The sequence below is a fragment of the Capra hircus genome, chromosome 19 (assembly GCF_001704415.2).
Source record: "Capra hircus breed San Clemente chromosome 19, ASM170441v1, whole genome shotgun sequence".
NCBI classification, from domain to species: domain Eukaryota; kingdom Metazoa; phylum Chordata; class Mammalia; order Artiodactyla; family Bovidae; genus Capra; species Capra hircus.
In genome coordinates, this window is record NC_030826.1 from 34119297 (window position 1) to 34133047 (window position 13751).

The following is a 13751-nucleotide window of genomic DNA, read 5'->3' on the forward strand; positions in this document are numbered from 1 at the left end:
AAATTGGGTCATGGCAGGAGGAAAAGGGAGGGGAGGGGAGGGGGAGGGGAGGGGAGGGGAGGGGGAGGGGAGGGGAGGGGAGGGGGAGGGTCCTATCTTAACAACAGAAGAGTCCACACCACAGAAGGCGGTGGGTGGAACCTTGAGAAGATGAGACACTTCCTTTTGGAGGAATCCAGGCCTTCGGGGTACCCAGTGGTGGGGGTCCCACTGGGCACAAGGCTGTTTGGCCCATGGGCCTGGGATGCACTCTTGTATGGCCATTTCAGAGGGACCTGGGGCTGGGCACCTTCGTAAAGCAAAGCATGTCCTCCAAGGTTCTGGACTCCCGACCCTCCTTGGATTTCAGCCTGAGGCCATCCCTGCAAGGGGAAGTGGACGCTACTGATCAGTCTTGCCTCCGAGACAGCCTTTCCCACAAGAAGTGTGCTGGACCCAGTGTCAGCCCACCTGGCAGCAAGGTCCCTGAGGCAGAGGCTGCAGACCAGCCCCCTCCCAGGGTTTCTCATTCCCTCCCAGACCTGAGGCCTCCTGCTTGGGTGGCTGGGAAAAGCCCCACCCCAGAAAGACCCTTCTCAGGGCGGGCCACCACTCACTGGGGTCTCCTCTGAGGGTCTCGGAAGTACTTCTGGGCAAACTCAAGCATTGTGTACGGTGGAAGAGCCAGGCTGTCCTCCCCATGGTCCATGGAGCCAGCTCTGACTGGGGGCCCCTGCAAGAGGGGCATCTGCTACTCCTGCTAGTCAGAGCCTGCCCAATGCCAGCCCAGCCTGACTGTGCACAGACCCTCTCCGCCTTACCTCCCCATGGGCCACTCCTTGCTCCATGTGGCCCTACTGCCTCTCCGATGGCCTGGTCCAGCTGACCTTATCCCTCACCCCTTTATCTTCCTCCACCCTAGCGAGCTCCATGCCACCACAGGACCCAACCTGGCCCACTCACCAGGCCCTGCCCCGTCGAAGGTGGATTCACCATCTGGCCGCCCCAGGCTGGTCCTGCCCCATTGGCCTGGTCACTTACTCTTCCACTGACTGCACCCACCCTACCTGACTGGCCACACCTCCAGCCGCTTCTGGTCACATCTGGCGGCTCACATCCCTCAGGTCATATGTCTGGCTGTCCCTACCAGGCTGCTCGGTCCCAGGATGGCCTGCCCTTGACTGACCCCGCTCCGCTCCACCTCCATAGTCAGGCCGACCCCGCTGCTGTGTCCGCTCCTCTGACCAGCCCTGCGTTCTCACCTCCCTCCTGCGGCCCACCTCCCGTGCAGCGGCAGTGGAGGCCACAGCGGCGGCCACAGCGGCAGCGCGGCCTCGGCCCGGCTCGGCAGGCAGCTGTAGGAAGTCAGGGGCAGCTGCAGGCTGCACCAGGTCAGAAGGGAAGCGGCCCACGCGCCCGTGGATGGTCCCAAACCGCCAGCCTAGGAAAGGAAAGGGTCTGAGCAGTGAGAGGGTGTCATCTAGGGAACAGTGGGGTTCAGAGCCAGTGAGGGAGGTATGCCATGGGGCCAGTTATGGAGGCGAACAGAAGGACACTGGCTCAGGGAAGGGGAGGCAGCCCCTCAGTGGCGGGCTGGAGTGGGGGTCTGCAGAATGGAGAACACAGAGCCTGTGGACCTTTGGGCCACAACACAGAGGCACTAATGTCCACGGAGACCCGTCAGCCCGATGTGTGGACAGGGGCTGGGTTGCATGGCCATCTTAGCAGCTACAGCCCGGCGAGACCCTTGGGGACCGCAGGACCTGCATTGCGCATCTGCTCTGTTTGGGGTTTCCAGGTCTGGCAGCTCGGGCAGCTGAACGGGGGCCCCAGGGTACACACCGAAGTCAGGGCCCCGGTGCCGCAGCTCCTCCAGGTACACCACCTTCTTGCCGACCACACAGCCCGCGCTGTAGCCTGCGGGCCGGGCCCACGTCAGCACCCGCCAGGGAGGCCCCCCGCCCTGCTGCCCCCGCACTCACACCCCGTACCCCCCGGCACTGACCCAGTCGAGGCGGCTCCAGGGGCTGCAGGTGGATGATGTCGCCCTTGTGGAAGGCCAGCAGCGCAGGGTCCTCAGGCAGGAAGTTCCTCACAGCGACCACGTAGTCCGAGTCCTGCGTCAGTGAGGGGCCGGGTGAGGGCTGTGGGCCCATGCCCTCCTCCCAGAGGCCAGGGCCCACTCCCCTGCCCCACATACAGGCCATGAGAGCACAGCCACAGACCTGACCCACCCCTACCCCTCCCACAGCCTCAGTGCTGAGGCCAGGTGCCAGGCCTGGGGACTGCCCGGTTTGGAGGAAGCATGGGGCTGGATGTGGTCACAGGGTGGTCAGTGACGGGCAGTGCAGCCCCTGCAGGAGGGGAGGAATGAGGCTGCTGTGGAGCCCAGAGGCCTAAGTGAAAGACCCTGGAGAGGCCGGCAGCAGGGGCATAGGCCCCAGGTTGGAAGGTACAGCTCGAGCAAGAGCCTGCAGACACAGTCGCAGACACACAGGTGTATCCACGCCTCTCAGGCGGGCGTGGCTGGTACATTCAGGCCCTCAGCCTGCTGCGGGCATCTGCAGGAGGGCCCTGACCTTCTTCAGCTCCAGGATGAAGTCATCCACCAGGGTCTTGACCTGGTGAGCTCGGGCTGAGAACAGAATAACCTTCTCACTGGCCAAGTTGAACTCCAGCATGTTCTGGGAGGGGATGGTCACAAAGAGGATGTCCGCAAAGCTGAAGGAGGGGAAGGTGGCATGAGGCAGAACACCACGGCCAGAGGGACGCCCCCCACCACTGTCTGCACCTCTGGCCCCTGCCTGCCTCCCCTCCCCTCCTGCCCATGGCTCCAGCACCCTGCCCATCACTCTGTGAACCCACAACCTCCCAGCACCCCCACGCTTTGTCTTTTATTTATTTTTCTGCCTCTTGATCCAACCCCCCAGATTTTGCCCACAAATCTGTTTCCTTCACTAAGCAAATGCTCAGACTCTGGAAGGAAGGAGCCTGCACCTCACTGATGCCTGAGACTCCCCGTGCTGTGGCATAAAGGACCATGGGCTACTGGGAGGGAGGGGTCGGAGGATGCAGGAAGGTTTCACACTCAAGCATCTGCACTTGGTTATTCACATACGGTAGCCCTGCCCTCAGTAGGCTCTGGGGTGGGACTTCAGAGGTGTCCAAGCTGGGGATGGGATACTGGCTCCCAGCTCACCACTGCCTGGCTGTGTGACCCGAGACAAGCAACATCTCTCTTTGAGCCTGTTTCCTTGATTAAAGGGTTTGGCATAGAGCCGGGCACATGGTAGGTATAGTCATCCCTCAGTATCTATGGAGGACTGGCTCCAGGGCACTTGGAGGGCAACCAAATCCATGGATGCTCAAGTCCCTCCCATAAGATGACCTGGTATTTGCATATAACCTACGCACATCCCGTTTACTTTAAATCATCTCTAGATTACTCTTAACACTTGAAGTGAAGTGAAAGTCGCTCAGTCGTGTCCAACTCTGTGTGACCCCATGTACTATACAGTCCATGGAATTCTCCAGGCCAGAATACTCTGGGGATCTTCCCAACTCAGGGATCAAACCCAGGTCTCCCACACTGCAGGCGGATTCTTTACCAGCTGAGCCACAAGGGAAGCCCAAGAATACTGGAGTGGGTAGTCTATCCCTTCTCCAGGGGATCTCCCCAACCCAGAAATCAATTTCCTGCATTGCAGGCGGGTTCTTTACCAACTGAGCTATCAGGGAATTCAACGTAAACGCTGTATAGGTAGTTATAAAAGCAAGATAGATGTTATGGGAATAGTTGCCAGTGAGTGAAAATTTTGTTCTGCTTTTTGGAATTTTCTGGAATTTTTTTTTTTTTTCTGAGTATTTCCCATCCACCATTGGTTGAATCTGCGGATGTGAAGCCTGTGAACACAGAGAGCTGACTGTACTCAGCCGCCAGCCATCCAACTAGTTGGTGCGTGGAGGAAGCGCTGGTGTCAGCCCATGCCCCGAATCCTGCCAACCCGCACCCCGCCCACGCCCTGTGTGAACCCTCCCCCCGCCTGCTGCTCACCTGTAGGTGCGCAGTACCCGCAGCTGCCCACTCGCCTCGTGGCTGCCCTTGACCACACGCAGGAGCTTGATGCCTGTGTGGGACACAGCCAGCATCTGCACCCCAGTGCCCACGCTGCCCTGGGGAGGGGACAAGGGGCACGTGAGGGTCTTCCAGGCTCATTCCCGGAGCCCCTGGGCAGGCAGAGAGTGGGCAGGGGGACGGGCAGGGGGCTCCTACCGTGGCAGGAAACAGGCGGGAGAAGTAGACCTCCCAACTGTCCCGGGCAGTGCTGACCACGGCCCGCTTCACGCTCTCTGTCACCAAAGGCCGCTGCGTGTCCAGCTGGTTCTGAGCTAAGGGACACGGGTCGGGTCAGGACTGGGGCCCCCTCCCCTGCTGACCCGCAGTGCATGGAGGGGAGACTGACCCTCAGCAAGGAGGTGTCAGACCACTGCGTCCTCAGCGTCCATACTGGGAAACTGATATCCACAGACAGGACAGTGGGGACTGCAGCCGGGCCAGTATAGCCCAACCCAGACCTGCAGCCAGGCCCCAGGGAGAGGCCAGGAGCAGAGCAGAGAGGGTGGCAGGGGCTCTAGCAGGCTGCCCCTCCCTCCCCACACCCCGCAGTACCAAACAGGGCTTTCATCTGGAGCCGCTCCTCCGCAGAGATGCGCAGGCAGGCCTCGGAGAGTGTGTCATGCAGGACCTGTGGGAGGGGCATGAGGCGGGCGGCTGCACGGCTCCCCAAACCTGGAGCCCAAGCTGGACTGTGTCAGGACGAGTGGGGATGGGGCGCTTTCCACGCAGTGAGGGCACCTTGTAAATCAGACCCCACTTCTGAGGACCCTCACCCTTCTCATCTCCACCCTCCCCAGGCCCTAGTCTCCTGATCCACACAGGGGATCTTGGGGTGGACCCTGGGCCCCATGAGCTCAGACCAGCGGTGAGTCTGCTTAGATGGGATGTGGGCTCCCCAAGACCATCCACGGCAGGGGGCACAGCAGACCAGCTCCCTGTCTTCACTGTGGGCGAAGACCCCAAACCCGAGCAGGAGGCTTGACAGACAGCTGATCCACACGCCTGCTGCCCTGCTGCCACTCGAGGCCGGGAGGCGGGACAGGCCCTCACCTGGCGGAACAGGAGGTCCAGCTGCACAGGGTGGCTGTGGTCGTCCTTGGGGTAGAACACCTGCGGTGTAGGGCTACCATGAGGCCCCACGCTCCTCACCAGCTGTGCTGTGACCCCCTGCCCCTGTCAGGCCTTGTGCCCCCTCCAGCCCTGGTAGGGCCCCAGCACCTCTTTGCGCAAGAAGATCTGCCAGGGGGTGTCCCGGTAGCCATAGAAGTCGGGGTTTGGGAGGCGGTGCAGCTGTGTCTGCACGGGATCCTCAGGAGGCTCCAGAGACCGCGAGGGCAGCGCTGGGGAGGCAGGGCCCAGGGAGGGTGAGGTTGGAGCAGAGGGGCCTCCTCCTGCCTCGAGGGTAGACACACGTGATCACGCGGGCACGTGGGCACACTCTCTCAGCCCTGCCTTCCTCCCGCACATAGAGACCCAGCCCTACAGTCCTAATGTGGTGGGGGTGGGGGTAGGGGCCGGGGGTACCTGGAGCAGCAGAGACCAGGCGCTGCCCGGAGGGAGGCCCTGGTAAGGTGCGTGAAACAATTCAGAAAGGACAGAGCTCTCGGTGCTGGGAGCTGGGGCAGAAATCAAATGGTGACCTGGGAAAATCTGGGGGCTGGTCTGCGAGGGGCCTGTGGTCTTGGCGGTCGGGCAGACCTCCCTGAGGAGGTGAGGTTTGAGACTTCTTGATGAAAAGGGGCCAGGCATGCAAGGATTTTCTGCGAAGAGCATTCTCAGCAGGGGGAACAGCAAGGATGAAGGCCCTACGGCAGGACTGAATTCTGGTAGGCCCAGAAACAGTGAGGAGCAGAGAGCCCCGGGGCAGTGAGCAGGAGGAGGTGAGGCTAGGGGTGGACCACAGTGAGGAGCCTGGGGTTCATCCCAGGGGCCGCTAGAATGTCATTGGCAGGTGGATGGGAACTGACTGATCTATTACGATCACTGATCACCGTGGCTACTATAAGGCAGGAGATGCAGAGGTTAGGACTCCAGCTGTGATGTCAGGAGGCCTGGGATTTTGTCCCTGGTCTGACACTTAAGAGCTGTGTGATCTTGAGTGAGTCACTTAACCTCTCTGTGTCTGTCTTCTCATCTGTAACATCTATGGGCACAGACAGTACTGTGTTGAAGAGTCTGAGTGAGGATTTAGAGTGGGCCTGGCCTGAAATCAGTGCCATGCAAATGCTGATACAATTGCACAAACATCCACATAGTATGTCCACACAGGCCCAGGGACATGGACACACACGCCACCTGTGCTCACACCAACTAACTCCTGCACTCAGACACCTGCCCTCCGGCCCCTCCCTCCCTCCTGGCCCTCACCTGGAGCGGGCCCCATGGATGGCCGCTGTGTGCTGGTCACTGGCTTCACCAAGGCCACGGCCTCTCTGGGGACCTGTCCCCACAAAGACGGCCCACCACAGTACACAGAGGCTCCCCCAGAGGCCCCCTCTTTGTCTTCTGTTTCACCTGGGCCCCACCAGCCCCAGCCCCTCACCTGGGTGCCGGGTGCTGCCACTGGGGGGCTCATCTGCCCCCTCAGGATCGTCAGGGCCTCCTCATGGGGATCAGGCTGCTTTACGAACACCCTCCCGCCGTCCTTCCTGGGAAGCGGGATGCTGAGCCTCCTCTTCACAGCCACACAGTCCCACCCAGGAACTTCCTCTCCCCCCATCACTGTACACGATAACCCCAAGAGGACCAGAGACAGGCATGGGGTCACACACAACCCCTAGAGAGCAGTCCTGGCCTCCCTCTGCCCTTGGCAGGGGCATCTCATCTGGACCACCTGGGTGAACAGACGCTCCCTAAAGGCTGCTGGGCAGGGTGCTGTGAGCCCAGCAGACAGGCACACAGGGAGGCGGTCACGCAAGAGGGCCAGAGGGCTGGGTGGGTGGGCTGACCTGAAGGCCTCCGGCTGGCCCCCCCGGGGCAGCTGCTGGTGCTGCCTGACAATGTCCTTGATCTGCTGTGTGGGTTGTGGGAAGTGCTCCGAGTTGAGGGTTGAGGACCGGACCGGCTCCAGGCAGGGCGAGGCTGTGGTGGGGCATGGTATAGGGGGCAGGTGAGTCCACCCTCCCGTCCCATCTTGGGAAGCCCCTGCTGCAACAGGACACTCACTGCTTTCTGGAGAAGCCCAGCCCTGAGGCAGAATGGGGGCAGCCACGGGCTTGGTGGGGGGCCTTGGGGCCTTGGCCAGAGGGGCGGGGGCCACAGGCTTCGGAGCAGAGCGCAGGAGCACGGGCTTGGCTGGGAGTCCAGTGCCTACGAACTTCGGCCGGGCCTCTGACGCTAAGGGTTTCTGTGGAGAGCAGAGTGTGAGGAGGGCTTCCTGGGTCACGTCAGTCTGCTCTCAGGAACCCCACGTTGGCCCAGGAGAGGCGGAGGGGGCTCCTGGTTCAGAGAGGTGCAGCAATGCCCTGGGGCAACACAGCACTCATGGAGGGCCAGGCTCACCTCTGGGGGGAAGGGTCTCGGGGTAGGACTCAGGGGCTGCTGCTGGAGTGCCATGGCCTGCAGGGTCATCTCCCGGGCCTGCAGAGAGTCGGGGTGAGCGGGTAGGCCCAGGCTTGGGCCCCACAGGGCCCCCCAGCAGGACACCCCAGTTCCCTGGCACTCACCAGAAGTACGGCCTGCTTGTGGATGAAGGCTTGCTGCAGGGCCAATGTGGAGGCGTCCAGGCCTGGAACTGGGGTGACCGGGTCAGGGGGCACAGATCCAGAGATGAGAGAGGTAGAGGTGGGAACTCCCTATCCTGCCCACCCTGTTGGCTCACCCCCCCAAGCCTGAGGCTGCCTCTGTTCTAGGGCTGAAGCTGCCCGGAGCATGGCGGGGCCCCGCCGAGCCCATCCCTGAACCCGACCTGGAGGATGCACTGACTTGGCTTTGGCTCTGGGGGTCTCCTGGGGGGGCCTTCAGTGCTGCTGCTGCCATCTCCACCAGGCTGGCCTCCCCCTTTCATGCGGTAGGCAATGGCTGTTGGCTTCTCCAGGTCCTGGTGGGCAGATGGCTCAAGTGACTGCCCCAATGCCACGCTCCCCAGACTCCAAGGCAACAGGCACCTGACACCACCCCCGCCTCCTTCCAGGGGCCCCCCTCCGGCCACCCCAGGGCCCGGCTGCAAGAGGCTCCTGTGCATGCACCCTGCTCTGGCCTTCAAAGGCCTGCGTCCCTACCGCATCCCCGCAGGACAGCACGGGGTCGAAGAGGCTGTCCAGGTAGCAGTCCAACCCCTTGTGGGGCACAGCGGGCTCTCCAAGGCTGTCTGAGTCTGGTTGGGTTGGGGGAAATTCAAATTCTTTCCTCCTGCTGATCACCCCTCTCGTCCCCAGGCTCCCTCCCCACCAGAGACAGTGGCCACTGCTGGTGGATCTTGGAGGGTCACTGTCCCTCTCTAAGACTCAGTCTCCCTATTTGTACCGTTCTCATTGTGGCTGCAGTACCCATCCGAGTCGGCCACTACAGGCACGAGCCCCTGGGGCTGGGGCTTGGTAGGTGCGTCATCGTCCGAGTCCCAGCTGTTTCCAAACACCCTGGGGGATAGGGAACACAGCAGCTGAGCCCCCCAGCAGACCCGCCTCTGTACCCTGGAGTTCTCCCTTTGAAGGTAGGCTCCCTTCCTGGAGAACTTGAAGTTCAAGTTCAGCTCACAGCCATGAGCATGCAGGAGGGGGACCTTGGGCTGGGAGAGGCCACCTCTACCTGAGGCCTCCCCTGCAGGCTAGGGGCCCCTCCACACCCACGAGGAAGTAGGCTTTCCGTCGAGGGAACTCCCTGAGCAGTTCGAGGTCCGACACCAGGTCCAATACGTAGTCATGGCCGGCCAGCTCTGCCCACTGGACCCCGTTCTTCATGGCCACTGTCCAGCCTCGCCAGCCATCAACCAGCCCCCTGGTGATAGCACGTGGAGGGATGGGAATGAGGGATGGTGCCCGGAGGTACCGCCCGGGGAGACCCTGAATGGAACCAGACCTGGCCTCCCGCCCCCACTTCCTCCTTCCCGGGTGTGCAGGGGTGTGCTGGGCGGGGCATCCCAGGAGCCAACCTGTGCCTCAGAATGTCTCCGGCCACCTCCTCCCCCGTACTCCAGGACTGCACCGGACAGGAGAACAAGTCACCTGGGCAGCAGCGGGGGCGGGGCTTGGCTCCAAGCCTCTGCGGCCTGTCCTGCCACCTCCCCGCTCTCGTCCTCGGCCCTGACTGCGCATCCTCACGGCCCTGCTCCCAGCCCCAGTCCAGGTCCTGCCCCTGCCCCCACACTGACCTCTCTCCAGGCTGCTCACAGCAGGGCCACCCAGCTTCTCCTAACCCCAGGCTCTGCTGCCCTGCCATGGGAGGCAGGGGAGGGCAGCTCACCGTTGAAGCAGCCTACATCCAGTGCCATGCCAGCCTTCTCCTGGGTGGCTGTCCACTCAAGCTGAGTCGGAGGGAAGGTGCGGGCAGCCCCAGAGACCATGGCCTGCATGAGTCGATGCTGACACACGGCCTGGAAGCCACCCTGCCCGTGATCAGACACAAACCTGGCGGGTAGGAATTGGAGCAAGGATGAGGCTAGCCAGATGTGGGGGAAACCCTGAGACTGGTCAGGGATGCCCAGGCCAGCCCAGAGCTCCGAGGTTGGACTGCCAATGATTAGGGCAGCTTGGAGCTCCCAGGCTAAGCTGAAAGCATCCAGGCCAGCCAGGGGTATCTCAAGCCAGCAGGAGTTCAAGGATGCCAAAAAGGTTCCAGGCAGGCCCAACTAAGCTCAACAGAACAAAATGTCATTGCCAGGATGGGGCCTGCAGGAGGTGTGAGCAAAGACCTGGCCTCCGGGGATTTGCTCCATTTTACCAGGCCACCTGGGTGGTCATCAGTCCTCTCTGAGCCTGACACCGAGTTCACAGATGGCTATCGGGGTTCCAGCTGACCCAGGGTCAACCAGCCTGCTCCCTGCCAGGGGCCGCATTCCTCATACCCAGCTCCCTGCCCCTCCCCGCTGCTGGTGTCCTGTGGCTACCACAGGGAAGCTAGAGCCATGCCCACGGGAAGCCCAGCAGGCAGGTAGTGGCCCTGCCGCCAGCAGAGTCCCAGGGAGCTGCCCCTACTGCGCTGAGCTCAGGAAGGCTCTGCACGCTCTGCAGCTCACAGCCACTGGTGGGTCCTGTTACCATTCCCAATTCCCAGGTCAGGAAAGAGGCTCAGAGAGAGGCAGTGAGTCGCGGCAGGTCACACAGCAGGTAAGTCAGAGCTAGGTTTCGCACTGAGGGCCTGCTTGAGCTCTTTCCCATGCAAATCAACCTCGTTACCAAGGAGGGGGACATCACCATCACCTTAACGTGATCAGGATGCTGACGACAGCCATGCTTACACAGCGCTTACCACCATCCTGTCCTCTTGGCATTTCACACGTGTTTGCATAGTTAATCCTCACACAGCCTGATGCAGGTACTCTTACCATGCTCATTTTATAGGTGAGGAAACAGACTCAGGGAAGTTATTTAAATTGCCCAAGGTCACACAGCTTATGGCTGAGCTGGGATTTGAACACAGACTGTTGGAATCTACACGCCTAACAACCCGGCTGCAACCCACTGCTCACCACGCGAGAGGTCAGCACCTCTCTTCCAGATTCCCCACACCCTGGTCCGGCCACCACTGAGTTCTGGAAGTCCTGTATCCAGTCTTGTCTGACCCACGCCCTCTGACGTGAAGCCCTGGGCCAGCCCCCGAGCCTGAGCTTCCAGGCACAGAGCCTCCCTCCTGCCTGGCCTGGCATCTGCCCTGGGCCCTGGCCCCCCAGCTCCACTCACTTGAGCAGGTATTTGTCCAGGCGCGGGGATGGTGCGAAGCCGCTGAGGCAGGCGGCCAGCAGGAGCCAGCCCCGCTCGGCGTTGTGGGAGCTGGGGTTGCGCCACACCTGGTTGGCCAGTTGCGCCAGGATCTCGTCCCGCAGCTCGGGCACTGCCAGTCCCTTCTGCACGATGTAGCTCCCAAAGACGTAGTCCCGGGCGCCGTGCAGCTGGGGGTCGCCCATGAAACGTAGGATCTGGCCACAAGCAGATTCTCCTGAGCCTCTCAGAGGGCTGTTCCCACTGGTCCCCACCCCTTCATATGCATCCCTCACATGTCCTTTCCCAGTCCCCCTGCCCATATAAAATTCCCCCACAGTAAAACTGTAACAGGCTTGTGCGTGCTAAGTCGCTTTAATGGTTTCTGATTCTTGTGACCCTATGGGCTGTAGCCTGCCAGACTCCTCTGTCCATGGGATTCTCCAGGCAAAAATACTTAAGTGCCCTCCATGCCCTCCTCTAAGGGATCTTCCCAACCCAGAGATTGAACCCGCGTCTCTTACATCTCCTGCATTGGTAGGCGAGTTCTTTACCATTAGTGCCACCTGGGAAGCCAGCCTGGCTTACCCTGGTCCAAGTGACCAGGGCTTGGGGAAAGTCAAGATTCTCCTGCTCACGAATGTTCTACAGCCTTCCTTCACCTCTGGCTCTATCCAGGCCCCAGAAGGCACTTTCGAGCATGCATACCCAACCACACCCTCCCATGGTAGCACCATCTGTGGCTCCCTTGGGCCCCTGGGAGCTCAACCTCAGCTCTGGGCTCGTTGGTCAAGACCTCCTGCCCCTCTGGCCTTACTCTCCTGAGTCTCTGTTCTGACCATGGCAATTTCTCTCCTCTCTACCCCTCCACTTGCCCTGGCTGGGAGACTCTGCCGCCACCTTCCTCTCCAGCTCAAATGCCCCCTCCTCCAGGAAGCCTTCCCTGACTCTGCCCAGGGCTGCATGAGGGACCTTGACTGGGCTCCCCGACCCCCATCCCCCGCTCTGTCCACAGGAGTGGGTTACTCGTTAGGTCTTCTCTGCCTCCCCTTTCAGACGAAGCTCTATTCTGGAAGCTCCAGAGAGGCTGGGAGGCAGCCATGTTGCTGGGACGAATGTGAGAAGACAGGCACCCATCCCCAGACCCCACCCCAGAGAGGAGGACAGACAGTGACTCCCAGAAGTCCCTCCCAGAAGTCCCTCTTCCAAAGGCTCAGGGCCTGTGCTGGTGGAGGGTCCAAGGGAGCAGCACGGGTATCTCCTGTCTGGCCTCAGGGCTGGGGCTGTGATTTAGAAGGTGGTCTTTGGAAGGAATGACGCTAAAGCTGAAACTCCAGTACTTTGGCCACCTCATGCGGAGAGTTGACTCATTGGAAAAGACTCTGATGCTGGGAGGGATTGGGGGCAGGAGAAGAAGGGGATGACAGAGGATGAGATGGCTGGATGGCATCACTGACTCGATGGACGCAAGTCTGAGTGAACTCCGGGAGTTGGTGATGGACAGGGAGGCCTGGCGTGCTGTGATTCATGGGGTCGCAAAGAGTCGGACACGACTGAGCGACTGAACTGAACTGAACTGAACTGTCCAGAGTCGTACCAGCTTGAAGATGCCCACAGCCTCCACGTGGTACTCCGCCGGCAACCGCGTGAGGGGCGTCCTCAGGGGCACGGTCAGCATCCCGAAGGCAGGCTCCTGGGCACAGAGCAGGCACCTTGGCACAGAGCTAGGAGGCAGGGGCACCTCCAGACCTGCTGCTCTAGGCCGGGTAGGGGCACATGAGCCTGAGGCGCCCAGGCTCTGGTCCCCAGCATGCAGACGGAGACTCAGCGCATCAGGGCAGAGCCCTCTCAAGACACACCCGGAGGGCAGGAGATGAGCAGCAGGGGTGATATGCTGTGGGTCCACTCACTGCTTGTCAGGTTTCTGAAATGTTTCCAAACAGCCACCACCACCATTCAGGCCCCTGGAGTCCCCAGACTCCTCATGACCCAGCAACTGGAGGGCTCGGGCCTGCTCTCAAAGGGCGTGGCCAGGAGTCGGCCGTATCAGAGGGCAATGCCAGCCATCACTGTGTCTCCTCCAGGTCTTACCTTGAAGTGGCACCGGACAAACTTGGCCATGGGGTAGTTGTTGATGTCCAGGGGCAGCGTGACCCGGGGCTCGGCCCGAAGCCGGGGAGTCCGCACAAGGGCCACCCGGGGCCCCTGGGCTGTCCTGAGGCCTGTGGACAGAGGAGGCCTGAGGAGCCTGGCCCCCTGGCCAGCCCGCCCCCTAACAGCGCCCAGCACTGACGTACCCGCTACGGCTCGCAAGAGCCCAGCCAGCTCCACCGGGACCTCCAGGTGCCCCACGGCCACCACCTGCCGCTTGCTCAGCTCCTGGGGGGTCAGCACAGGGTGAGGGGACAGGCCTGCCACACCCCCACCTGCCGGCCTCCCTTCCTGTTCCCCGCAGCCGCCTGGACCCCACACCCACCTCCTGCTCCCGCAGCCATGCCTCCTCCACCCGGAGCCTCCGCTCCGCCCTCAGCTGCAGGAGAGCAGACAGTCAAGGCGGGCAGCGGCGGGCAGAGGGGACGGCTGCCCCAGGCCCACCTCACAGACGGGGGAGGCAGTGGTGTGGCCAGAGAAATGGGTGTGGGAGGAAGACAGCAAGAGACTCAGGCAGAGGGCAGAGCAGTGATGCTTTGGGGAAGGAGAGACGCACAGGATGTCGGACAGCAGCAGAGAGGCGCGTTCTGGGGCCCCTCCCTGGAAAGTGTTAGTCCTTCAGTCGTGTCCAACCCTTTGCGACACCCCAT

General features: G+C 61.7%; 1 protein-coding gene across 1 annotated transcript in view; it reads right to left on the reverse strand.

Moving 5' to 3' along the window:
• MYO15A (myosin XVA) overlaps nucleotides 1–13751 on the reverse strand; it is a 46466-nt gene that overhangs the window by 13099 nt on the left and 19616 nt on the right. The window contains exons 25-52 of the mRNA XM_018064781.1: nucleotides 13427–13480; nucleotides 13248–13329; nucleotides 13042–13172; nucleotides 12548–12643; nucleotides 10933–11168; nucleotides 9497–9660; nucleotides 9186–9258; nucleotides 8843–9031; nucleotides 8561–8673; nucleotides 8317–8411; nucleotides 8021–8135; nucleotides 7762–7829; nucleotides 7598–7675; nucleotides 7262–7442; nucleotides 7045–7177; nucleotides 6639–6744; nucleotides 6464–6536; nucleotides 5315–5436; nucleotides 5147–5206; nucleotides 4649–4724; nucleotides 4253–4368; nucleotides 4034–4152; nucleotides 2559–2700; nucleotides 1985–2096; nucleotides 1822–1896; nucleotides 1242–1420; nucleotides 597–712; nucleotides 290–362 (exon numbers count right to left, since the gene is read on the reverse strand). Coding sequence (XP_017920270.1) covers nucleotides 290–362; nucleotides 597–712; nucleotides 1242–1420; nucleotides 1822–1896; nucleotides 1985–2096; nucleotides 2559–2700; nucleotides 4034–4152; nucleotides 4253–4368; nucleotides 4649–4724; nucleotides 5147–5206; nucleotides 5315–5436; nucleotides 6464–6536; nucleotides 6639–6744; nucleotides 7045–7177; nucleotides 7262–7442; nucleotides 7598–7675; nucleotides 7762–7829; nucleotides 8021–8135; nucleotides 8317–8411; nucleotides 8561–8673; nucleotides 8843–9031; nucleotides 9186–9258; nucleotides 9497–9660; nucleotides 10933–11168; nucleotides 12548–12643; nucleotides 13042–13172; nucleotides 13248–13329; nucleotides 13427–13480 — 3177 coding nt within the window. The remainder of the gene's footprint in view (nucleotides 1–289; nucleotides 363–596; nucleotides 713–1241; nucleotides 1421–1821; nucleotides 1897–1984; nucleotides 2097–2558; nucleotides 2701–4033; nucleotides 4153–4252; nucleotides 4369–4648; nucleotides 4725–5146; nucleotides 5207–5314; nucleotides 5437–6463; nucleotides 6537–6638; nucleotides 6745–7044; nucleotides 7178–7261; nucleotides 7443–7597; nucleotides 7676–7761; nucleotides 7830–8020; nucleotides 8136–8316; nucleotides 8412–8560; nucleotides 8674–8842; nucleotides 9032–9185; nucleotides 9259–9496; nucleotides 9661–10932; nucleotides 11169–12547; nucleotides 12644–13041; nucleotides 13173–13247; nucleotides 13330–13426; nucleotides 13481–13751) is intronic.